Source organism: Cucumis sativus, chromosome 5 (assembly GCF_000004075.3).
Source record: "Cucumis sativus cultivar 9930 chromosome 5, Cucumber_9930_V3, whole genome shotgun sequence".
In the NCBI taxonomy this organism is placed as follows: Eukaryota; Viridiplantae; Streptophyta; class Magnoliopsida; order Cucurbitales; family Cucurbitaceae; genus Cucumis; species Cucumis sativus.
The window spans coordinates 24073001-24100139 of record NC_026659.2 but is presented as its reverse complement, the minus strand read 5'-3'; the positions used below and the strand labels follow the sequence as shown (position 1 = coordinate 24100139).

At 30.2% G+C, this 27139-nt stretch overlaps 3 protein-coding genes across 6 annotated transcripts; 1 reads left to right on the top strand and 2 right to left on the bottom strand.

Annotated features, from left to right (window-relative positions):
• Positions 1–1679, bottom strand: LOC105435697 (transcription factor TCP12). Its single transcript, XM_011657946.2, has one exon. It carries the CDS (start codon positions 1436–1438, stop codon positions 437–439), a length of 1002 nt encoding a protein of 333 aa, XP_011656248.2. The 5' UTR covers positions 1439–1679; the 3' UTR covers positions 1–436.
• Positions 1680–15048: 13369 nt separating this feature from the next.
• LOC101222579 (protein CHUP1, chloroplastic) lies at positions 15049–20285 on the bottom strand. 4 transcript variants are annotated; one of them, XM_011657188.2, is made up of 10 exons: positions 20107–20285; positions 19748–19859; positions 19579–19634; positions 18724–19476; positions 17317–18276; positions 17083–17217; positions 16720–16901; positions 16158–16269; positions 15848–15991; positions 15049–15392 (listed from the first exon to the last, which is right to left on the bottom strand). In XM_011657188.2, the coding sequence occupies exons 2-10, from the start codon at positions 19854–19856 to the stop codon at positions 15306–15308; spliced, it is 2538 nt and encodes an 845-aa protein (XP_011655490.1). In that variant the 5' UTR covers positions 19857–19859; positions 20107–20285; the 3' UTR covers positions 15049–15305. The 4 variants fall into 4 exon arrangements, with proteins under 4 accessions (XP_011655490.1, XP_031741051.1, XP_031741050.1 ...); XM_031885191.1 differs by lacking the exon at positions 20107–20285 and having other exon boundaries at positions 17317–18014; positions 18096–18276; positions 19748–20079; XM_031885190.1 differs by lacking the exon at positions 20107–20285 and having other exon boundaries at positions 15049–15385; positions 19748–20080.
• A 4589-nt stretch (positions 20286–24874) lies between these two features.
• Positions 24875–27017, top strand: LOC101215542 (clavaminate synthase-like protein At3g21360). Its single transcript, XM_004147061.3, has 3 exons — positions 24875–25469; positions 25573–25826; positions 26506–27017. Exons 1-3 carry the CDS (start codon positions 25101–25103, stop codon positions 26849–26851), a joined length of 969 nt encoding a protein of 322 aa, XP_004147109.1. The 5' UTR covers positions 24875–25100; the 3' UTR covers positions 26852–27017.
• The last annotated feature ends 122 nt before the right edge of the window (positions 27018–27139 follow it).

The following is a 27139-nucleotide window of genomic DNA, read 5'->3' as shown; positions in this document are numbered from 1 at the left end:
TAAATGGAAAGAAATTCCTTTGGTTCACACACACACAAGAACTCCAAGCTTCTTGCTTTTCCCCCCATAAAAATGTGGGAGAAAGAATAATACAGCAGTTTTATACAAAATTTCCCAAATAATACAACACCCAAACCAACAATAATAAAGAAATTTTAATCAACAAAAAATGAGAAAAAGGCACTCAGAACCAAAAAAAAAATATATATATATATATCAACTTTAACCTAAACTTATATGATTGACAATGGAAGAAGGTTATTATTAATTAAACAAGTGTCTGTTTATGAAACAAGAAAACAAGAAATTTGGGGGAAAAAGAACCAAAAAAAGCTAGATCTAGAGAGAATAATATAACAGCCTTTTGAATTAGGGTTTTTTTCTTCTTCTGGGAATTGGGAATTGATATATTGGGGGTATATATTTTTATTGAAAATTAGGGCAATTTAAGTAATGTGGAATCAGTAAAAGAGTAGGGTAAGGGAAGTGGAGAAGGAAGGAAAATGGAAGTACTAGGGCAAGAAAATGTAGGATAATAATCAAGATAGGTATTATTATTATTATTACTACTACTACTAATATTGTTATTACCTGAGAGATGATCAAAATGTTGAGAAATGGAAGAAGTAATAGGAGGGTTTGGTAGTAAAGTATTTTTCAAGAGTGTTCTTTGTCTTGCCCTAGCTCTCGCCCTATCCCTCGCCTCTCTCGCAACGGTTCGTAACGTCCTGCTTTTGATCTTGTCTTTAAAACCGCCCGTAAACGCAACATCTTCTTGATCTTGTTCTTGATATAGATTAGAAGCAGCAACATTAAAAACACCATTGTTATCATTAATCTCTGACACAACCTCACTTGATTGGCCAGAATTTGAGTACTTAAAGAAGTAGGCTTGTTTGAGATCTTTAATGGCTGAATTTGAGTTAAGAAGAAGCCACTCTATAGTTTTACTAGCTTTGTCAAAGCCTAGCATGTCTTGAAGATCAAAGAATTTCCTTGCAATTTGAAGGGACAGCCTCATTCTACGGTCTCTTGGGCCTTGTGCTGTGTAGATCTTACTATGTCTATCCTTCTTCCCTCTTCTCTTTGTAGAGTTGCTCCCATTTTTTCTACTACTACTACTTCCACACAATTTCTTCTTCTTCTTCATCTTTTTCGTCGTTTCGTCAAGTTGCTGATCTCGTTGTTCGAAGAATTGTTGTTGTTGTGATAGAAAATGGCTTAAAAATAGGTCGTCGTCATCAAGAAAAGGATGTGGGAAATAATGAAAATCATGATCATCATATGAGTTGATGAGGATTTGATCCTCTTGATGTTGTTGTTGTTGATGATCATCCATTGAGGAGATGCTAGGGTTTAGAGGATTTAAAAGAATGTGATTAATTTCAGTGATGTTGGTGTTACAACCAAACATGTCTTGGTGTTTCATCATCATCATGGAAATTAAAAGAGGTAAATTAAGTAAGAGTGTGAGAGATAGCAGAAGGATTATTTTGTGAATATTTAAAGGTGAGTGAAAAAGTAGAAACCAAGGAGAGGGTGGTGGTTAACCTATCATTATCTAGTTTAAAATAATGAGTGAGAGAGAGATGAGACCACTTCTGGTAAAGAGAAAGGTATTTTATATCATGTTTTAGGGATATGGCCTTAAAACAAGGAAGAGCAAAACTATAGGTAGGGAGAGAGAGAGAGAGAGAGAGATGTAGAAAATGACCCTGCAAGGGGGCACTTCAATTTATTATTGCACAAAATGTCACTTTTTTTCTCTTTTATCAATATATACATATGGCATTTTTTCCTCCTATTTTGATCCCTCACTTCTAATAAATGTTTACCCTTCACCAAAAACAAAAAAGAAACTTCCCTACATCTTGACTACAAATAATTTCTGGTTGCATTCTATCAAATTATCTAAATGTAATTTGCTACGTGTTAAATTTTTCTTACATTTTTTGTTAAGAAAACTTAAACTTATTGTTCTGTGTTTCATGTATGCACACTCTAGTATTACTAAAATATTAAAGCTAATCTTTACAGTTTTTTAAAAATAATATAGTCGATTGAAAATGTGATCATAGTCTTATATTGACTAGGTAAGAGAAAAATCATAGGTATATAAAGAGAATTGTCTATAATAGTATGGACACTTTTGTCTAAAGTGAACAGTAGAAATTATGTATAGAAATAATTTATTCCTACAATAGTTGTTAAGAAAATTCAACAGTCATAAATAAACAAGAAAGCGTAGGAGTACAAAAATTGACACAAAGATTTATGCATTAGTGTTAACTTTGTTCACAGCTACAAAATGATTCATATATATGAGTAAAAGTAAGGTAAGGTTAGAGAGTTTAGATGCAGAAACCACACTTGTAAGGTAACCCTACAACAAAAATTGTAAATGAAAGTAGCATAAATTAACAACTTAAGCTTTTGTCATTTAAAACGCACGTCCAAGTAACAGATTCAAACAGTACACTTCAACCTATCAATATTATTTATTACCCTTTTCACCTGCGATCATACACGAAACTCAAAATTACATCAAAAACCAATATTTGAATGTAAAATAAAAAGTGATTCTTTGGGTAGTGCAAGATGGGCCATGAGAGACAGAGAAGAAAGAAGAGTAGTGTGTAAGTGAGTGGATAGGAATCATAGGATTGGCATAGCATAGGGCGTGTGGATGATAAAGCAAAGCCAAGTAAATTATATTAGGGATCAAATGGGAAACATTTAAAAGAAAAAAAAACTAAGCATAAAACTGCACAAATATCTGACCCTTCACAGTTCACGTGGGTTTAGGTCAGAAGACAAAAGTTTCTCATATATATATATATCATATTACTACTACTCCTATTGCTGCTACTACTATTCTATCTTTTTAGAGCTTAAATTTCAAGCTATATATATATTCATTTGGTTAACTTTATAATATATTTCCTCTACTATTCCTAGTATATATTTATATATCTCTATATTCCCATCATCATATCATTATCTCCTTTTCATTTTACACCATATAATTCATGTTTTATTCTTCATTTGCTATAATAAGAGAGTAGCTAAGAGATGTGTATATATCCTCATGGATTGGAGAAGGAGATAAAGATAGTGCTAACTTAATTGAGATGTTAAAGTGCATCTATTATCATTGATCCTTTGACTTCAAGTTCTTTTTTTATAAAAACTAAGATGAGAGGACAATATAATAATATGAATATATATTATTTTTCTGTGTAAGAGAGATATAGGGTATTGTAGTACTCTTAACTTTAACCCTCCATTGAAGACAGTGCTTTTGTTTGACTGTATGACCAACTGTCACACTCTCCTTCCCATTCTTTGACTCCTCTTTTTTCACTCTCATATTTCTACATTTTTACCATTCATTTTAAGATACCCCTTTCCATTATTCTTATTATGGCTTTATTTTTGCAAAACAGTTTCTCTATTTTGCCTTCCTTTTTCTAATCTTCTCTCTAATCCGTTCACAATGAAGGCTTTTATATATGTTGCATAAGTTAACTTAACTAGATTTTCTTTCTTGAAAGTTGAAAATTCAAATCTTGTATACCGTTATTCACATGTTGGATGGTTTAAGTTAATCTGATATTAAGGAAAAGATGATGCCACTTGGTGATATATATAAACCTACATTAAGTTTTGTCTATCTAAGCTTTTGCTGCAGTTTTTTAGTATATCTTGTTAAAAAGAAAGAAAGAAAGAGAGAAAGAAAGAAAAAACCTTTCTGGATTGTTTGCAAATGGGTATTTTGAAAGGATTTTCTTTTAAACGAGGAAAAGAAATGTCAGAAAGACGAAGATTAGTAATTGCATGCATTTGAATGTTTCTAGCATCTTAACTCAAATTAACGAAATTTTCACTTACTTATCGAATGGAAGGAAATTATTTCTTTCAATGTCAATCACATGTATCTTACAAAAATTCTTCAGGAATCAATTAACATAACATTCATCTAAGTTGAACACATTTAACTTTAGAGTTCTTATAACCGAGCCACCGAAAATAATTGTACACCTTGTTAGTATAAGTAGTGACTTTTAACTTCGTTTAATTAAGCCTTTCATAATCGTTTTCATGTCCTCAAGATACTTTTAATTCAAATGTGATCTCAAGTTATTTTCATGCTCCTCCTAAACTTGAACCGTTACACTAATATTAGTGTTTTTTATTTTATTTTATTTTTCTAGGGGCATGTGCTATAAACACAAACGTTTTGGATTAAACTTATAATTTTATTAGATATGGTAGAAAAATTTGCCCAAACAACTCAAAGAATTTGTAATAATTACATGACACCCTGAGAAATTTTAATTTAATGAATCACCTCATAAACTACATGGGTTTGTTAGCATGTTACACCGTTCAACAATTTTTAATTTGATCAACGTACTCTTGTAGGGTTTAGTTAAATTGTTAGCAATCAACCCATATATATAGCTTTGATCGATGTCGATATATCTGTAAAACAAAAATTAATTTCCGATGTGGATGTCAACATATATGTTTTAATCCTTTGGATTTTAAAATTATCATCAATACTTACGTGATGTGTCCATCAATTTACGATATATAAATGTTTTAATCCCTTAATCCAAGTGAAAAATTGACCAAGACCACAATTTTGTTATATAATTTTGAAGTTGGACGAAATTTACTAGTTGAATTCATTCTGTCAATTTTTTCTTTCAAAATTACTTGAAATGTCAACAGATGCCAACTTTATGTATAATTGTTTTGCATATCTCACGAACAAAAAAGAAACAGAAAATTATTTTAACAAACTATATAAAGGTCTGCTGAGATGGTCAAATTAAAAATCGATGGAATGGTGATTGTAAGAAATCACATAATTCAATTAAAACTTAAAAATGTGTAGTCAGTCTTCTAGATATTAGAACAACTCATCCCTCCGCATAAGAATACCCTATATCGGGGTGAAGACGACAAATTTAATATAATACTATCTAACACTCTCTTTTACTTGTGAGCTCAAGTAGAAATCAATATTAAATGGAGGAGGAAATAACGTTAACGTTGCAAAGACTTGAATGTAGAATGATCTATTTAGACCATCTACTCTGAAACCATCTTAAATCACGCTAAAAGTTTAAGTTGATGAGTAAAAGGATTGTATACTATTAACACTCCTCCTCATATGAAATATGGAAAAGATCTAACAAGTAAATTTGAATACCAATTAAGGAAGAAATATACACTAGTGGAGGAAGAGGAAGAGGAAGGTAATAAATTTAGTTATAATATCTAACCTAAATATACATTACCTAAGAGAAATTTGGCCTCTTAAATTGTTTTCAATTCAAGCACATTAAATGAAAAAAGGACAAGAATAATTATTAGAAAACATAACCCAATAACAACCTCAATATTGTAAGAATGAAAAAGAAAAATCTAAAGAAAAAAAGATTTCACATGAAGGATTTTAGGGATAATGTCTACCTAATGATGCCAAGGAAATAGTACTTATTGATTCAATGACATTTTATTGGAAGCTTTTTTGCAAGTGACAAACAAGCAAATATAAGAGATATCATACAATATGATTTATATGTAAGAGAGACCAAATGCAATTAATAAGCATTCCATTTTTGCAAAGACAATGACTTATCAACAATATAATTTGTTCAAATTCCCATTCTGGCCCCCCTCCCATGAAAGAACATTTGAATTCATTACCAATTAATAGTAGTGGACACTTATATAGTTTGGTTTTGAAATCATAATTGATTAGTGGAAAAAACAATAGAGACACATCTGAGAAATACTACAACCTTAAATTTAACCAAAAGAAGAATTTCTAAAAGGCTTTGTTTCTAAATTTGTAGTTGCTGATCTTCTGTTTGCATGCCCCTCCATGGTGAGTTTCGTAGTATTGAATATAGGCCACAAGTTAGGCCAATTTGTAAAGGAAGGTTATGTTGTTGTAATTGTAATAAAATTTTATTGATTGATCACAATTGTTTGTAATGAGTTTTGAATCACACCAATCTAATTCAATGACTTTTTATCTTTATTTTTGAAGGTCAAGTGATAACAATAACGATAATGTAGAAATAAAAATGTTAAAATATTGATAATTTTTTCAGCTAACAATTATAGTCATTAATAGTAACACTAACAATACGAATATGGAGTGGACTACTTCTCGTGTTCATGCAGGTTGAAAACACAAGTAAAACATTACATTCAAAGTAATCAAATGTCATTGTTACTCCTTTTGATGTTGTTCTCAATTTTGAAAATGAAAGAGTTGTATAATAGCTTAAACCAAGTTGATCTAGTACTTTTACTAACATAACTTTAGTAAGGGTACGTTTTATGGATGTATATATATATATACACGTATAAGTACTAACTAGGCCCCATTAGTGTTTACCATATGCTAACATCAGCTCATTCCCAGGAAAAAAATGTTATGTCCAATCACAATCTGAATGTTAATTCAGACACGCCATATATTGATTTAATTAATTTTCTACTGCCATCATCCTTTTTCTCTCAACATACCCATTTCCTCACAATTGGAATGTCAAATCTAACCTGTAATCAGTGCAGAAGAACACGCACAAGCTGTTCTTCTTTATGCCTTTCATGACGATACTAACATATACAAGTGTTACGAAAGAAATAATTGACTAACAGTTGCATTAATTACGTTTACAAGCAAAAGAAAGAAACTATTTTATTACCTTGAAGAGCGTTATTAGAGTACAAAATATAGATTAGATAAAAAAAGAGACATTGGTAAGACTTCCATGGTTTATCTGTGGAGGACGTTTATCTTAAATTCAAAATAAAATAGAACAAATAAAAATACCTCATATTCATCATATTCAAGAGATTTCAACTTAAGAAACAAAACCGAATGAAAATATTAGAAAATAGAAGATATTGGCCTTCAAATATGCTTCTTTTTCTCGTTATTTTCTTTATGCAGGTAGAAATCACTTGGTTATAGTAATAATCATCATCCTAATAAGAAGTAAGAGGCATAAAATAACTTATCAAATTTGAAGTTGGAACTTTCTAATTCAATTGCATTGAGAAGCTATTTGACTAAAGATTTTTAATTTATGTTGAAAGTAAATTATTTTCTTCTAATCCAAATATCAAACAAAAAAAAATAAACTAAACATATAAATTCTAGTAAAATTGCATACCACAAATATGACACATCTTTTTTTATATTACAAATATGACAAATATGATAAATAATTAGTGATATCAGACGACGACAATCAACGGTTATCGACTTTTAAATTTGTTACTTTCAAATTATCATTTTTTTTTTTTTGCTATTTTTGACGGCTGACCTAAATGGTAAGACTAAAAAATAGACATGAAAGTTGTTTCTAATATTAATTTTTAAAATGGCACCATATTAAGAAAAATTGAGAAATGTAAAAGTACAAAAATACCATTAAAAGACCTCTAATAATTACTTACTTGACAAAATAACTTTTGATCTATGGTTAAAAAAAAAGTTGATGTGGTTTAAAATTGAATTAAAGAAGAAGTATATAAATATTTATGTGATTGTATATTCTAAAACGTTGAAAAGGCCCGTAAAGGGGACCCCTTGGCATGGATTGGCTCCATTCAATTATAAGTTATCTAACACACACACATATAGGTCATGAGAATTCAAGGTTTATAGGATGTAAATTATTAGTAGTGTTGACACGAGTGTTCAGTAGGGTTACAACATGCCTTCTTTACCACTCTCTCGATATTAGACTATCTTGCATAAACCTCAAATTGTTTTATAATTGTTGTTGTGTTATACGCCCAAGTACACTTCCATATGCTTAAGTTGGTATATTTAGTCTGAAGTAAAGTGTTAAAAGCTTTGGGATTAGTCGAATTTATAGGTTTTCGGCCGTGCTGATGTAAAGAATTTAATTAGATTTAGTACTGTTTGAGACGATTGAAAAACCAAATGCATAAGCTTCTTTTATGGTGTTTGACGAAGTCGATGGCTTTTCTAAATATTTTCAATTTTTGGACAATTATACTTCTCGTATTTTGCCAAAAATCCACAAATTTTGTAAAACTTTACGAGATAATTAATGAAATCAACACCTATATATAAGCTTTTAACCCAAAAGTTTAAATTTTATTTTACTTGTCTATTTATAAAACTTCATATAAAAAATTTCATTTTTATTTCTTATTTGAAATTGATACCATTCTAAAATAGATAATAGACCAAAATTGTTGTGAACTTGAGATCCTTGAGGACGATACTTGGTCGTCCCCTACAAAAACATGTCATTATGTCACACTTTGACATGCGTGCATGCGTTCACATCAACTATTGGAACGGTACATTATCAAAAAAATAATAATAAATGAGGAAGTAATCCAACTATCGTATAAAAAAACAGGTATAACAAACTTCTCAACTAAAAAAAAAAGTCCTAAAAAATCAATAATTAAAAGTAAAAAGCTTTAAAAATAATTTTGGAAGGATGATTGTATGAACTAAATAAATAATAGTGAAAGAAGCAGGATACAAACATTTATGTTTATACTCCTAATACAAAAGACTCTTTAGTTTTGTAATTGAGCACAAGTTTACTTATTTACCAGCGCGTGCAGAACGGTCGTGCAAGGCACCAGCGCGCGCCAGAGACGGTTGCGAGGTAACGCACGGCGCGCATGAGTTATTCATAAATTTGACCTTAAAGTTTTAAAAAATATTATATATATAAATTAAACTTTCTAATCCAGTGACATTATATTATATTGTATTTCGCTGATGTAACTAACACACTATTAGTAACCACGTATACCACTATATCAATCTCTATACATTTTTTATATTGCTTAAATATTAATGTCGTAAGTTCTTAACAAAAGTAAATGTAGTGTTTATTACACAACACTAACTTTGACTCAAACTTACACATGATAAGATGAATTGGAGCTCTATAAAGTATCTAAATGAACCCAAGTCATAACATGTAGATAATTTTTTTTTTTTTTTACAAATGATATTTTTATGACTCCTAAAAAATAAACAGAAAATATTGAACTGTTTACATATAATAAAATGTGAAATAACTGTTAGTCAATGTATATATACATATATATATCTAAAAAAACAATCCCTTTTCTGGTTTGAAGACCAAAAGAATGCTTTAGATTGAAGCTGATAGAGAATTGTAAAGCCAAAAGAGATATCATCAAATGTGCCATCGATGTATCCAACAAAAGTCAGAAGTTGGCATCATTGACTGTACCTTTCAAATAAACCTGAAAAAAAGACACATGTAATAGTGGCTTGCAGGGTGACAACCTTGAGGAATCTATGAACAAAATCCACTCAACCTTAATTCAAATATGGATTTCATGACACTTCAAAATCAGAAAATTAAAGGAAATTTGCAGATCTAATGACAAATCAATAATATAATGTTTTAACTGTGTAATAACATTTCTGTATTGGATGTATCAAACCTAAAAATCAACCCCTCCATACTCTTGTTTTGACGGAACTAAAAAGAAATTAAAAAGTCATCGATTACATTTAATTTATGATAATATTTTTAGTTTTATGTTCTACTGTAGTAAAAAAGAATTAAAATATCACAACGTTAGGATGGATCATGTGATAGGCCAATATAGATAATATAGTGATTTATCATAAATAAATTAAGATATTTTTCTATATTTAAAAATATTTTTAGAAATTTTTTATATATCACCTAAAACCTTTTTTTAAGCATACCACTTAATACTTCTATATATGTGTACTTTTGAGTATGTATAGTCTCTAATCTTTCACATTTCTTTTTCTATACATACTCTTTCTCACCTCTAATCTTTCACCATCTCTTTTTCTATACATGATCTTTCTTTGGTTTCAGCTCCATATTTTAAAGTCTTTTAGGATATGATTGATATCATTTACTTCTTCAAACATTAGATTATGAAAAGTATGAGAATTAATTAGTATAGTATATTAAATTGATTTGAATTACACACGGATTATTATTGTTGTGTAATGTAATGTAAATTAACTAGGTCTAATTGTTTTTTGGGTGAGCCATTTTGAGATAGAGTTTGACCCTTGACATCGCCTTTCCGCCATATGCATACGTAATTATTTCATTTTCAAGATAGAAACCAAAGGTCTTGGGGAAAATCATTTGGCTGTCACTATGAATTTAGTGCCCATAAAACTAGAAACCTATGCATTGCACAAAACCCCATATTCTCAATTGAATATTATTGTGAAAACCACTACCAAAGTCACCCCCCATGTTTGCATCCCATTATTTATTTTCCATATTCGGTTAAAATATCGTTTTTGTTTTTATTTTGAAAATTTTTAAATTTTAATCCTTATAATACTTTTAATGAAACCTAAATTTAATCCCTCTCAAACTTAACTTTTACCAAAAATGGATTAAATAATAATAAATTTTTCATTTCACCATACTATCTCGTGAATATGTTTTCAAAATTTATAATAATTAAAAGTGTTTATAGATAACAAAATTGCTTTAAAAACATCCCATACAAATTAGCATTAGACACTATAACTAAGAATAATTTAAAGTACAATGACTAAGATTGAATAATTGAAACCATATCATAAACTAAAATTATATTGAACAAACTTAAAAAAGTATGAAGAGATTAAAATAGTATTATAACAAAAAAAACTCAACCATAACAATTAGTAGTATGGACTAAATGTTTGGTTTATTGAATGAATAAGATTAAAACTAAAGATCGTTACAAATATAGTAATTAGATTAAAAATAATTAAGTATATAGCAACATTTTAAAAAAACTATAAATATAACAAAATCTTTCTCTACAAATATTGGTTTATCACTCATCACTAATTAAACATAAGAGTCTATTATATACTTAATTATTATTTTTTAACTGATTATCTATTATAATTACTTTTAAAATTTACGAACTAAAATTCAACACATCTAAAAAGTAAAAAGATTAAAATAAGGTTGTTATTATTATTCAATTTCCCCCACCAAAATAAAAAATGTAACTCTCACACTATTCTATCACTCCCTCTCCTTTTGCCTTCTTCCCTAGCACATCTTAATCATTCCCACCACTATCTTTTCCACTCTATTTTGCCATCAAAACATCTGCCAAAAAAAAAAAGAGGAAAAGAAAATATATTCTTTCTTTTTCCCTCTATCTAATTATAATCATGTGGAAAATATATCAAACTACCTATATGTTTGTATTTCATTAATTTAACACATAAGTTTATAACTTGATCAACACAAACTTATTCAAGATAGCCCCTAGCCATATGATGCCCCTATGATCATCATATTACTACACACCGCCACTCATAAAACTATTTCATTTATAGTAAAAGATACATATAATATACATATATGCATATAGCTTACTATATATGCAATATTGAATAGTACCTTATTTTCCCTAAAAAATTATATGGAGAAATCAAGAATTTTTTAGAATATATAATTAACATTACAATGTCACTCTTTATCATCAATTCATTAAATGGAAACATTTTAATATAATTCAATGAATTAAGACATTATAATTTTAAAAATGGGTTTATATTGATTGAGTGCAAATTAAATGATGTACTTTGAGCTTTTTATTTATATGAATTTGTTTAATTTCCATTAATTATAACATATGTATAAATATATGCTAAGAGCTGGTGGGTACCAAACCCATCACTTGCACTACAAATTTGCTTTTTTATTGTTAACAAAGAAATGTGCAATTTATTAATTACCTTGCCTTCTCAGCTACTCCTTATCTCCTTTAGTATTCCCAATCATAATTACTCATAAATCTAATTATTATTGATTACATATGTCATTTAAAAAAAAATAACAATGATCAAATTCACTCTATTTTCTTGTTTTTTTATAATTAATATCATTGCCCGAAATTAATGTACAAACTCAAATTCACAGTGTTTCATCATCAACAAAACTTGCTTACTTACCAATAAGTAGAAGATTCTATTTCCCTCTTGCGTGGTTTATTTGATCAAATCATTGAAAATAATAAACCACATCAAAAGGTTGGATTAAAATTTTCTACTTAATGATATATACAAAGCCAAATATTTCGTCCACACTATCAATATATCATCAAACAACATGAATATTAATATGTTATCATTTATCAAAGAAATAATAATTGGATTTCAAAGCTTTAATCAACTATAACTATGGACCTTTTCTTCTTTTTCCTTTCGTATGCATCAGTGGTGCAATGGGTTTGGACCGGTCGGGACTCGTCGCTTCTCGACGCCGTAGCGAGGATCAATGTCGCTGGGGGCTGGTTCGTCAACGACGTTGGTATCGGTGGGGTGCGAATGCTTTCGTGGTTGATTCGGGTGGCGGTGGCGGAAAAAGGGGGTGAAGTCTACCTTGCTGGTTAGTACTTTCCTTGTTATCAAGGGATGGTTGGAGGAGGAAGAATAATAGGAAAATGTGATGGTTGGTGTTGGTCTGTGATTCATTTTGGCCTTGAAGATATTTAGTTCATGAAGTAATAAGAGAAGAAGAGAGATCCAAAGCATGGTAAAAAGGAAGTGGGAAATTTTCAATGTCATGGAGGAAGAAGGGGAGAGAGAAGAGGAAAGGTTTGAAAGGGAAGCATGGATCGGAGCACTAAAACGCCAATCAAAAATTAAAGTTCAAAGATGGTTTTTTTTTTCTTTTTTCCAGTGGAGAAATAGAGAGAGAGAGAGAAATTGGAAAGTGGAGTAACAAATTTAATGAAATGGGCTTATAGTTTTTTTTTTTAAAAAAAGAGAGGTAGGAGATCAATTAGCTAAAAAATGCTACCTTTTTATGCTAGGGAGAGAGAGAATGGTAGACCCTTTTGTCAATGAAACTTTCTTAGAGAAAAAGGAACAAAAAGGGAGTTATTAAAGAAGATTGTTTGAAAGATTTGTATAATAAATACCTTTCAACAAACCCATCCCATGGTCTAACCTAGTGGTAAATAAGTTAGAATGTCTTTCATAACGGATTAAGATCATGTCACCAATACAATAATCCTAAACGTCGACTTAACATATTGACTTGTTAGAATTAGTAAAAAATATATGTAAATTGAATATGAAAATCATATGAATTATAAAGTCTTCGGTTGAATACATTATCTTTTGATTGTGTATGTTCATAAGGCGTATCATTTGATACAAATTCATACGCCAAATTTGGTTTAGGAGTGAAGTGAAGTGCAAAGAGAGGAGGTGGGGAAGGTGTGTAATACATTATATTGTTTTTTTAATAGAGGAAAGCAAAATTGTGTTCATTAGCAATATATATCACATTATACTTTTATATATATGGAGCCGTCAAGGGAAAGGTTTTTCAAGGTGTATTTGACAACTTGCAATCTTGACTTGGACGGGTGGCTTTTAATCCATCATTTCTCTAATTGATATAGATTGTATATATTAAAACAACCAGAAAGAATGAAAAAAAAACTTTTGCAACCATCTTTTTGCAGCCCTACCACATAGAATAACAATCAAAATTGTGCCACATTCCAACTTTTATGTTAGATGGATTTAATATGTAGACTTAAATTCTTGTTTGAAACTTTCACACATTGTTTCTTTCCTTTGTAGCGTCACATTCCGATTGCAAAAGTTTTCGTTCTTCTTTTCTTTTTTATCTTTGATATTTGAGTTAAGTTGGAAGGAATTGGTTTACAAGATTTGAGTAGTTCGAGATTGTTGTTGTGTGTTGTTACAGAGTTAATATATTCTTATATTATGTTGAGGCGATATATAGTTGTTGTCTGCTTGAAGCCTAAACATATTGAATGTTTCTCTCCAAAAATTTGAAGACAACTAAATCTAAACTCTGCCATTGTTGTTGCTACTCTTGACAATTGACAATTGATGAGATTAATTAACTATTGTCAAGCTTAATGCTAACAAACCAAAAGAAAGTTCAAAGAAAAATGCTTTAAAAGATTGTTTTCATTTGTGTCACCACATTGAATAACTTTTAAATCGTCGAGTGACCCAAAACTTAAGCTGATGGGTGAGGGTAAATTTAATTATATATTATCTAAAACACTATTCCTCACTTGTAGACTTGAAATATGAAGAAGACACCACAAGTGGAATCGCAAGATCTCTCACGACCATCTACTTTGATATTATCTTAAATCATAGATCGACTAAAAGAGTTTAAGCTAGTTGAGAAATATTATGAAAAAGACTCAACAAAACAGAAATTAATATTAAATGGGGAGGCAACAACAATCCGAGAGAGACCTTTGGACCGACTTTATTTTGATACCATTTTAAATTATTGATTGACCCAATAGTTTAAGCTAACTGATGAAGGTAAATTTAATATAGGGAAATTGGAATGGATAACCATTTCAGCAATAATAATTAAAGATATATAGCAAAATTTTAAAAAAATTGCACATATAGCAAAACTATCATTGATAGACTTGTATCACTGATACATTTCGTATGGTCTATAGACCAATATTTGCAACATGGTTTATCGTTGATAGACTTATATCATTGATATAATTTGACAAATTTTGCTATATTTGTAAATTTTTAAAAATGTTGTTATATACCTAATTATTTTGAATCTAATTGCTAAATTTGCAACTACTCCTTTAATATAATATATAAAATTCACCTTCAAAATCATCTGTACATCAATTCTCAAACATGTGTAGACTTTTTCAAATGTCAGTCTTTCATAAAAAGGGATTATTAGAGTACATGAACAAACAATTTTCAAATGAACTTTTGTCTAAAAGTCTTTGATTAATTAATTCATTTATAAAAGTTAATTAATTTAATTGATAAGAGTTTTTCAAACGAAACATAATATAATATAATATAATATAATATAATATAATATAATATATATATATTTATTTATTGATACATTTATCAAAGTTTACCCTTTTAAATGGATACAATTACTTTAAATTCATACAAATTCTAGAGAATAGAAATTATATATGTGCTAAAAGAATATAAATGGATATTTTTTTTATAATATATAAATTATACATATGTTTCAAACTAAAATTAATTACTACGTACAATCTAATTTCTCCATTACAACAAATATATATTTAAGATCATCACCCTCCCTACTCTCTCTTTCTTATATTTGTGATCATCGATCAACTTTTCATAAAATCTATTGAGATTATATCTACATAAAATAAGGTAAGATTAATTATACAATACGAACAAAAAAAAAGTGAGAAAAATATGATTAATTTTGTTGTCCTGTCTCTGTATGAACACGACTTCTCAGTTCTTCAAAAGCTTTCATGCTCTTCGAATCAAAGCCTCCTGCAAACTAACCACATTTTTCCCAAACTTCTTAGTTTGTGTAATTTTGAAGAATAATGTTCCTCTACATAATAATTAAATGGACCAACATTATTATAATTATTGATTAATTATGAATATTAAAAGTCTAAGACATTATGATAATCAATTAATTATTAGTAATTTATATGATTGCAAGTACAAGAGTCACATATCTCATTTACATGTTTTTCTAAGGGTAATACCCTTTTACTTTGGTGCAAAACAACAGTGGGTTATCAGTTCAATGATCCCATCACATTATGTAGCTTATCAGATTTTCTCTTTTGCTATATTATTGTTCATATTAATCCAATCAATGTGTCATGCTAGATGTGAATAGTAAAGACTTTTGAAGTTAATAAATTAAAAAGGTTCCGTAGTTAACTTATTTATAAATATAGAAAAATTTGTACTCAGTTAAATTTTCAAAAGAAAATGTACCTTATGAACGCGAGAAGCAAAACGCACTCCTTGGAAAAGCAAAAATTCTCTATTTGGTTCTTTTTCAGGTCCACTCAATGCATTGTGTTCTTTTACTATGCGTTTCATGTACTTCCTTGCCAATTCTACACATAACACCTTTATCTGCAGTGTTCAAATTAATAGACGCTGTTTAAATCAACCAAAGGAAAACATAGTAAAACAGAGTTGAAAGAAAAGCTCCTTTTTACTACATAAAAACTCAGAAAGCTAAGCTTGAATCTTATGATATATAGTGATACAAATTGTTTGCTTCAGCTATGTAACAAACCTTCCCAACAACTCCACAATCCAACAACCAATCAATGGGAATTCCGAGTTCCTCGTATCGCGAAATCGTCGTGTCCCTTGTTTGTAACAATGCATACACACTCTGCTCCACCCTTTCATATTGGTAGAAGCAAGAAAAAAGGTAAAAATTTGTTAAGAAAATGTAAAGTAAACAGAGTATCAGATAAGTGTGTTAGCTAAGTTTTATTATTTGAGAGAGTAATATCATATTATACACCAAAAGGCATCTCTAAGGGTTTAAACAATTTATGCACTCTAAATTCTAGGAGTAAAATCGTAAAATCATAAATATGATAAAAAGAAAACAAATCAATTTAGGTTTTAGGGGTGTTGCTCCCAGTCCCACCGAGATTGTCATTTTTAATGTCGTAATTGATTACTTGAAATGCTAGATAACATATTCAAGACATTCAAATAAAAACAGGTATAAACTCACTGTGTAACCTTCTATTTGATATTTAGCTCAACAATTTACTCGTTCAGATATTTAGCTCTTTGGATGTTATTGCATTGGAAGAGAACAGTAAAGAAACATGACATACTTATCTAGCAAGGAGTTCATTTTGTTTAAAGCAACTTCACATGTGAGTTTGGGATTGTCAACAAAAGAAGAAACTTCTTCTCTTAGTTTCATCAGCTTCTGATATCCAAAGGCTGCTTCTCTTAAAGCATCTGTTTTTCGCTTAGGCCAATCGAAATGTTCGAGAATCTCCATCCCATCAACCTTATCAAAATAGAAAAACGGTATGTATGATTACAAGATATTTTATATTTCTCACATGTGCGAGCTTAGATGTTAATATTTTCATGAAATGACCTGTTATTTAGTGAAAAAATGACATCACAGAGCTACGAACATAGGAGGAGTTGGGAGAATAAAGAAGTTAATTCAATATCATATATACCAAAGAAGATAACTTTTCGTCTAGCCATATAACGAAGGAGACGATATCTTCCATGTTGGAGAAAGACGCTTCTCTAACTTCCATTGCCAATGCCATAACCAAGTGATCTCTTTGAGTTTCCATATGATCTTTCACCTTAATTTAGATAGAACACACACACATTTCTATATTAGCATTAGAACATATCAAATGCATTTAGAGATAAAGAGAAGGACGATGGTGTATAACTTTCACCTCAGGTTTCATCATTTTTCGATTGAATTGAACTAACTCGGATCCTCGATGAACTTCACCTCCAGAAGAAGTTGGACTGGATATAAAATTTGTGCTATTATTATCATATTGGCTATCTGGTTCACAAGAAATTTTATTCATCTTCATTTGGGCAAGTTTAAGGACTAAAGTTGCATTCTTTCTCATGCTAATGTCTTCGTATTCTAAATTCGAACTTGAAGAGTCGCCAGAACTTTTTGCCCTTTCGTTCTCAACCTTTTCCTTGATTTGCTTCTCACTCCCTATGGCCAACTTATGATGCTCTTTATAAGTTGAATATTTCTGTTGTAGACTTTGTTCAACTGATTTAGACATCAGTTGGAATGATGTTGCAACTGAGTTGACAGATTTTCTTGAAGAAACTTGCAATCTAACCTCTGAGAGAGTTAAAGTTTCAGCACTCAGAGCCATCACTGCTTCTAAAGGATCCTTCCATCTGTGGCTCGAATCGATTGTGCTGGGAGGCGAAACAGCACTCGAACCACCTTGGTTTCTGATCAATTTCTTCAAACTCAAATTTGAATTAGGCTTCTCTCTGAAACTACTTGTTCTGCTTCTTGAACTATCAATTGAAGTGTTTTCAAGATTATCGATCTCAGAAGAGAATGGATGAGAAAAGTTGCTTTCATGATCTGTTTCTGCTTCTCCAATCTCCTTTCCTGCATACTCTAACATGAGTTGTTTTGCCTTTTCTTTTGACTTTGGACTTGAACTCTTATTGAGATAACGAGCGGATTCACCTGCCGGTATCTGGTTGTTTCGAAGCTCATACCTCAAGCAAGCATTGATCCAACGAAGGTACACTAACTCTTCAACTTCACTAAACCTATTCATCTGGAGCCCTTCAAGTTGCTTTATGAGATCCTCATTTTCACTCTTTAACTTTTGAGCCTCTTCTCTTTCTTTGGTGATTATTTCAGTCTGCAGCAAAACTCAAACATAAAGGAAAAGTTTAAAAAATGGTCTTTAAAGCCACCAACCTCAAAAATAGCTATACAATCCAAAGCTCCCCGTGGAAGAGAGTTTCTAGGATTTGTAAAATGTATGTGAAATAATACTGTTATGAAATTGAAAATCATAGATAAAATACCAGGATACAGATCAAGAATATTATGTCCACAGGCTCAGTTAGAGAGCAGTCTATTGCTAAAGAAAATACAATGATGCGATCAAGCGACTCTAGTAGCATTAGAGAATTTATATAGCGTATTATTCTAAATTTTAGAGTCTGAATTGTAAATAACATAAATGCAAATTCAGTTTAAGTTTGTAGAGACTCCTTGCTTGGTCGATCAAAGCACCAAATAACAAATTAAAAGCTTTCAAACAGTCACGTTATACTCAAAATTAGCCCTTGAGACCACTAACCTCTGTCATCTTAGTCAGTGTTTTGATTCTGGCCTTCATAACTTCTAGTTTAGAAGTTAGTTCCTGATTTTCGTGTTGAAGCTCTCGATTCTTCCACTTAAGCTCCCCAAATTCTACCTCGAAATCCTTAGCCGCTTTCTGTTTCTTATAAAGTTCTGCTTCTTTCTTGACAGCCTCTTCCTCTTTTGCCTGCAAAGTGGAAACTCGTTGTTTGAGTAATAATAAACGTTCTTTTGTTTGGTTTGCATCAAGCTGAATTTGCCTCTGCAGCTCCTTAATCTTGCCCCTACCCTCCTCTAGTTCCTTCTTCATCAATGCTCCCTTCAATATCTCTTCTTTTAGAATCTTTCTCTCAGCTTGCAAAGAGCTGATTGTGTTATTAAGCATACTGATATCATCATTCTTGGCGTCCAGCTGCTTTCGTAACTCCATGACGTCGGTTTCACTGTATTTTATTCCGTCGCACATGATCAATTCACCTTCAAGTTTCACTTTCCTCTCCTCCAATTCCATCAATAATTTCAGCAACCTTTCCAATTCAATCTTACTGTTTTCTATAAGGAATTCAGGCACTTTTTCTTCTTTCCTATTGTCATCAAGCAACCAATTTTCGGAATTTCGTTGTGGTAATAGAAGTACTTGAAACTCATCTGAACTATGATCTCCATCTTCAAGATCAGAGGTTCTACCATTAACTTGACTAGTTGTATCACTTATTGAATTAGCTTCCTCTTCTTCTTCTTCCTCCAATCCCTGCAACACAAAGCTTATAAAACTAATACAAAATTCATTAAAACATTACAAAGTTAATATTCTAAGACATTGTAAGAAGAAAACACGCGCACAAACACACACACGAATAATTTTTTGGTGTACTTGCTTTACATTCTTCTTCACGTCCTCTCCATTTTCTATGTAAATAAGGAAAAAAGAAAAAGATAAAACAGAATTAGAAAAGGCATAAACTTAACTGAAGAAGCAAAATAGACAAGAAAGAAAAAGAAGAAAAAAAAAAGGACAGAACCTGAACAGTTGGTGGTAGGCAAGAAAAATGAGGTCCATGATCTGATTGTGAGCTGCTTAATTGCATAAGCTGCAATTGAAACAGCAACAACAACACTTATTCTGTTCATGATCTGCAATAATGCCAAAACAATAAACTTCAAAATCCATCTTCCCTTATCTTCATGGGCTGAACATTTAGAGTTAGCTTTCAAGTACAATCCCAATATGACTTCAAAGCAAAACCAACGTCAAATTCAAATCCAAATTAAAACTATATCTACTAGTTTTTTTAGTGATCAATAATGATCATGTACTTTATAGGAAAAATGCATGAGATTATAGTATAAATAAGATTAGAGAGAGACAAGTCATGAGAACCTTTAACTTAGCTAGAGATCTTGAAAGTGGACAGAAAGAACAAAAGTGAGAATTAAGGTTCTGGTGGTGTTTTTGTCTTCTTCTCAGGACAGGAAGATTTTGAGTTATCTATTTTGGAAATGAATAAATTTCATTATCATTTTTTTTCTTGTGTGGGACTTTGATGAATATTTGGGTAAGTTTCCAAGTGCTCAGTCCATGTTGCTATGTGAAAAATCAGAGTCAGTTTTCAGAATTGAATAGAGGTGGTTAGTTTGTTCTTGTGATTATAAATGGCCCAAGTGTCACCACTTTATATGCTAATTTATATTGAATAATCCAAAACCAGTGATACAATTAGATGAACTGAATAATCAAAGTATTATATACACTACAACATCTAATGTATCAAAGCAAGCTTAGATCCAAAGACAAGCGTGATATCCTCTCATTAGTACTCCATGCTTTATCATGTGTTAATTATAATCCCTATGTTGAGTTTACAAATGTTTCACATCCTACTTCCCAAAACTCCCGTCAGAATTTTCTGAGGAATTAAAGAAAAATCTTATTTCTTTTGGTTTCAATTATATTTCAATTTTAGTTGTTTTATTATTTTATACAATAAAGTATACTTTATTGGTATCTCTATTTCCATCGTTCTTTGTTTTGTTTTGTTTTACTTGCATTGATTGTGATGCATATTGCAATGGGGTTTGGCCTTTCTTTCTTTGGTCTAAAAAATTGCCACGAAATTGAAAGAGAACCTTTGTGGTGGCAAAAAAATTTAATGTTCAACAACTTTCTTAGTTGAAAGGTGAGACCATGCAACTCTTCATAATAAACCAAAAGTTTTTAGTATAGGAAAAAAAAAATGGTAAAGATATTGTTTGACAAAACATAAAGGAGAAAATATTTTAAATCATCAAATTGTTAGAATATATTTATAAATATAGAAAAGTATCGGATATACTATAACATATTTAATAGTCAATTCCGACCTATCACATATATTTTTCTATATTTATCAATATTTTTGTACTTTTAAAATAGGAATAAACCTATTTTTGGCGTAGGTTTTTTTTTCTTTTCTAAGTTTTAAAATGATATATATTTTTATGCTCTAATTTTAAATTTAATTCCAATTTAGTTTTTAAAATTTTAAAATATTACAATTTTATACTTAAAATTTAAAATTTTAACTGAAATTTAAATTTAAATTTAAATTTGAATAGTGATGAAAAGTAATAAAACATAGTTATAATTATTTTAATTTAATTAATAGACATTAACATCCACGTACTAATTAAATAATAATGGATGTTAAAAATGTAAAACTTTAAATTTAAAAATGAAATTGAAATAAAATTCAAATCTCAAATATAAAATTCTAACGTTTTAGATTTAAATTGGACTCAAAACTTAGAATTAAATGGGTATAAATTTGAAACATACAAACTGTTTTTTTTAATCTTTTAGAATATGATGCATAGTTTATCTCATGTAAAATAAAAAGAACATATTAAGATATTAAAGAGAATGAAATAAATGAATGAATAAGATTGGAAAAGAAAAGTAATATGTGAATTGGGGATGACCACTAATAAAACGTAGTTGTCGTCCTTTTGGCATTTGTGTGGCCTTGTTTTCATGTGGTCATCTGTTGTACAATGTGTGTTCTTATGTGTCACTTGAATCCCAATCATTTTTCTTTTCTCCATTTTGTAACAACTTCAAAACAATCATCTTTATGTAACAAATTATCAATATATACCGAAATTGGGTTACTTAACATTGATGCAATGCCAAGTAACAGTAAATATGACATTATAAAAACGTCAACAAGTACTCTTGTGTCAAATATATTTTGATCATTTAATCCCAAAAACGTCATGTTATATATTTTTCTATATACTTTTTGTGTCAAGTAAGATAATATACTTGACATTTTATATATAATTAGACAATTAGATATAACATTAACATTAGTGTGTGAAAATGTGTGGAGCCTAAGATACAAATTGATGGTGTTATTTTTTTAAATTATTGTAATACATTGAAATCATTCGACTATTAGTTATATCAATTAAAATCTTAAACAAAAATATTCTAATTAGTATTGAATTTAAGAAAATTGTACTGGATAGCAATTTATACGTGTTATTTTGTAAATATGATAAAACATCAAATATGAATTTGTAATTATTTTTGTTACATGTTTTTCTAAAAAAATTAATTTGAACGTGCGGTAGTCGACAAAGGTAATCGACTAGGAGATGAAGCAGTGTTTGATGACAAACGGTGTAGAGTTGAGAAAGAGAGATAATATCGGAGGAAAAAAGATATAAAGAGAAAATATATGTCATAGTCTATCAATAATAGATAATCCAATTTTGCTATATTTACAATTCTTTAAAAATATTTATTGTTATCATTAATATAAAAATATTTGTAATAACTAGATACATCACATTCAATTTTTTTTATATATGTTAGTGTCAGAGCCACCTTACATGCACCTCGTCTCACGAGACCAACCCGTCTGACTCTACAACATTTGAGTGTCGTGTGTTGATTGAATTAATATACAATATTTTTTTAAAAATTACTCAACAATCAATTTGTATAAACTCATGGAAAAGAAATTAAATAAGAGGAATTGAAAAGTAATTTTACTTTTTCAACAACCTAACCTACAAAATTTTTGTGGTATATATTATGTCAAGTAAGGTGTTTGATGTATTTACAATATATATAGTTTGACCTAGGTCTCCTCTCTTCCTATGTCCTTTAGATATCAAAATCTTTCATGGGTTTGTTCAACAGGGTGGGTCATGTGTAGTGTGTAAGCTGGGCTCCTCCATCTCGAAGACCAAGCCATAGGGACGATATATATGTTTATGCACAACCGCCCTATCTCTCTCGATCTCTCTTCCCTTCGTCAAATTATTCGTCTTGTCTTGGCCATGATTCGATCTTTTTATACAAAATATTTTCATAACAATAACATGGATGTTGAGTTAACAAGGTTGAGGATAGAAAGCTAGGATTAAAATTGAATATATCAAAATTAATTATAAAATAAAAAAAGTGAAAAAATGAATGAATACCAACAACGTAACAAAGTTAGTGTGTTTGGCTTTGGGAAACCCTAATGAACAACGCCAAAGATTCAAATGCTTTTATGAACTCCTAATATTATAATACACAGAAATGGAAGAGTTCAAAATACTATTCCAATTTATTTAATACAAACAACGTCCAAAATATTTCTCATTTTCATTTACGACACCAACAAAAAAGGCACTATATATATATAGAGAGAGAGAGAGTCTCTCTTTCTCTATCAATGCAAAGGACAAAACTTCTTGTGAAGTCGCATTGCTAGTACCTATCTGAATATATAACACCTAGCTACCTCACATTTATTATATAAAATTTTATACTTTTTTTAGAGAGAGAAACGTCTTGTTAATTCTGATTTCGTGATGGCAAATATGGCCAAAACCAATACTCTTGTTATGCCTAAATATTAGCATCGTCATTACGTGATAACTTGGTTATTTAGCTATCTATGGAGGTCATTTAAACTATAGAAGCGTAAGAGAACAACTCAAAAACATTAATAGATACCAAGAGAGATGACCCATCATTAGTATCTATTAATGATCGTTAAATTATTCAAAAGTTTAATTAATTACGAACTATAACCAATTTATATATGATTAATCAATATATATATATATATATTTATTTATTTATTTATTGTAATTCACACCCAATTGTTTTGTAAGAGATCCCCATTTCATTAAATAAAATTTCAAATTCTTCCAAAATCTGATATATACATCCAATCATCTTTGACAGATGGATAGATCTTTGGTAAATGTCCAAAAACCATGTCTTTATCTAATGTAGTATTGGAATTCATTGGAGGTAACTACTATTATTGGATCTTTTAATAAGTTTATAACATATATAGTTTTCCTTTTAAAGATTTCCCATTGCATGTTCAATTGGAGTCACATTGAAGATTTAATTTCACCCCGAGTACTTCCTTTTAACTTCTTCAAACTAGCTAGAGTTATAATCGGTTTAAATTCACTTTTTAATTTAATTGCATTTAAAAATAATTGTTCTTAAACTTTAAAATGTATTTCTTTACTATTTAGAAAGTCAATTCAAATACCATTTTTAGGATTCTATTGTCTTAAACTATAAAAAGAAAAGTTTAAAACACAAACAGTCATGAATTTGGTTACATTCTCTAAGAAAGATGTTGTTTAGTTAAATTTGCTATTGGTTACCCAAAGTGTTTTTATTAAAATATCAATTTACTATAAAAAGAAGAATAGTATAAACACTATAAACTAATCACAAAGTCATTGGTAGAGTCGGATATTGAAGTTGGTTGAGGGACTCATTGTTGCCAAAATTTGGATGTGGAAGGTGGTGGTTTTTGTTAGAGTTGGTCATCGGAAGTGATGGTGGAAGGTGGTTGTGATGAGCAATTCAATTAAGTGCTCCAAACGCTCTATATCAGCTGTAAGGTTATCCCTAACATGAGAATTCCTTCTCTTTGCAAATTCCGCTGTTCTAATTGTAAATTATCATATTAGATTCAAATTTTACCAATCCGATTTTATCCCTTAAGAAAAAACAAAAACAGAATTTTATTTCCTTGTCGTAGATTCCTATCATCTTATTCAGAACAATTATCAATCACTAAAATCCATATGTAGAACAGATAGAAAGAGAAAAAGAGAGAATATCCCCACAATCATAAACAAACATCCAAAGTTCCAAAAACCATTTTTCATTACACACAAAATAATAACCCACAGAATTAAACTGTAACATATAATTTCTTGTGAACATCCCACAATGTAAACAAAGACACAAAAAGGTCCAAAAAACAAAGATATCTATAAATAAACAACGAACCCCTCCCACTTTGAAGAAATTAAAAAACACAGCCACGAAAACAAAAGAAATCAGGGAATTATTATTAGATCATGGAGTTCAACAGTTGCAAGGAATTCAAGATTGGAAAATGTGAAGGTCAAAAGGAAGTGGATGGAGAAAGCATCCCATTAGTTCTAAACCCTCCTCAAGCAAGCAAAGCCGATTTTGAGTCCCTTTTGTTGTCTCTCAAAAAGAATCATGACTGGTTGAATGAAATGATCATCAAACACAGCGCAGTCTTGCTTCGAGGATACGATGTATCCAAGGCTCAGGAGTTCAACGACATCGTCGAAACCTTTGGGTGGGAAGACATTCGATACGTCGGCCCGGCTCCTCGAACCCATATTTATAAGAGGATATGGACTGCCAATGAAGGCCCTCTCTCTGAGTTCATTTACTTCCACCATGAGATGGTTTTGGTAATTAATTCTCTTGAAAACATAATAATTTCTTCTGGGTTTTTCTTTTTTAATTTCAAAAAACAATACTGATATTAAAATGTGTAAAATATTGAATAAATAGATAAAGGAATATCCAAAGAGGGTAATACTGTACTGTGAAATACCACCACCAGAAGGTGGAGAAACCCCAATTGTTCCAAGCTTCAAAGTAACAGAAAAGATGGTGAAAGAATTCCCTAAAGAAGTTGAAGAAATGGACAAGAAAGGCTTGAAATATACATTCACTGCCCTTAGCAAAAATGATACGTCTTCTATGAGAGGCAGAGGTTGGCAAGACACTTTTGGTTCATCTGATCCTATTGAAGCAGAGAAAAGGTAACCAATATTCATCTCTGTGATTTTAGGCCCCTAATCTTTTTAATCATTTTCTAAGTTGTTTTTTTTGGTTTCACTATAATTTATTTTCAATTAAATATCTATAGTCATCAGGCATTAAAATCTATTGACCATATGACAGTGATTATGTGACATCAAAATACAGTTTTTTAATTGATTTTAATATAGGATGAAATAGACATGTCACCTGCACATACAATCAAAGTATAATTTTGGTTCATGTGCTTTTCGAGTATTATTCTATTTGGTTCATATATATACTTTTAAAAGGTACAAATTTTGGTTTGAACTATCTACCTTAATTGAATCTTAAATTTATGGCAGTTTGAAGTTAATTTTTGTTGATATTGATAAGTAGTAATTATAATTTTTATGTAAGAAAATGACTTTCAATGTATTCTAGTTTAGAAAGCCAAAGTAGATCAACCAAAATGTTATTTTAACATAAAATCAAAAGACTACTCATCTTAATATGGTTCTTACCTAACTTGAAATAAATTATTTTACCGTTAAATGAATATGTTAAAAGAGTATTTTTTTTTTTTTTTTAGTATAGCAAATGGGGGATGATAGAAATACAATATTTATCTTGTTAGAAGCTCAAGCAATCTTTTAAAGTTTATAATTAAGATTAGTTCTAAATTTGATAAACTTGCAGGGCTAATGCGTTGGGGATGGATGTAGAGTGGCTACCAAACGGGGCGATGAAGACAATATTGGGACCGAGGTGCCTAACAAAGGTGTTTGATGGAAGGAAAGGAAGAAGAATGTGGTTTAATACTGTAGTAGGAATGCATGGGAAGGAGCACAGCTCGGCTTTAATGGCCGATGGGACGGAGATTGCAGAGAATGTGGTGAAGAGATGCCAGGAGATAATTGAAGAAGAAAGCATCCAATTCAGATGGGAAAAAGGGGATGTTTTATTTTTGGATAATTATGCTTTGCTTCATGGAAGAAGGCCTTCTCTTCCTCCAAGGAAAGTCTTAGTTGCAACATGCAAATAGTTTGTTAAGTTGGATGCCTTTCCTTCTCTTCAAGGCTTGTGTGAGAGATACATATATACATATATAGATATGGTTCAATGAATAAAAAAAAAAAAGTACACTTCATATTTCACACTTCTCATTACCATTAATAAAGATATGTATTAAGGAGTTACCACTAAATTAACCATTGGTCTTCAATTTGATTTACTGTTTGTTTAGTCTTTCAAAGAGGAATAAAAGCACACCCACAGCAAGCACTAGAGAAGCTGAGGATATGTTTAAGCAGTGAATTAGTCTGACTATTAA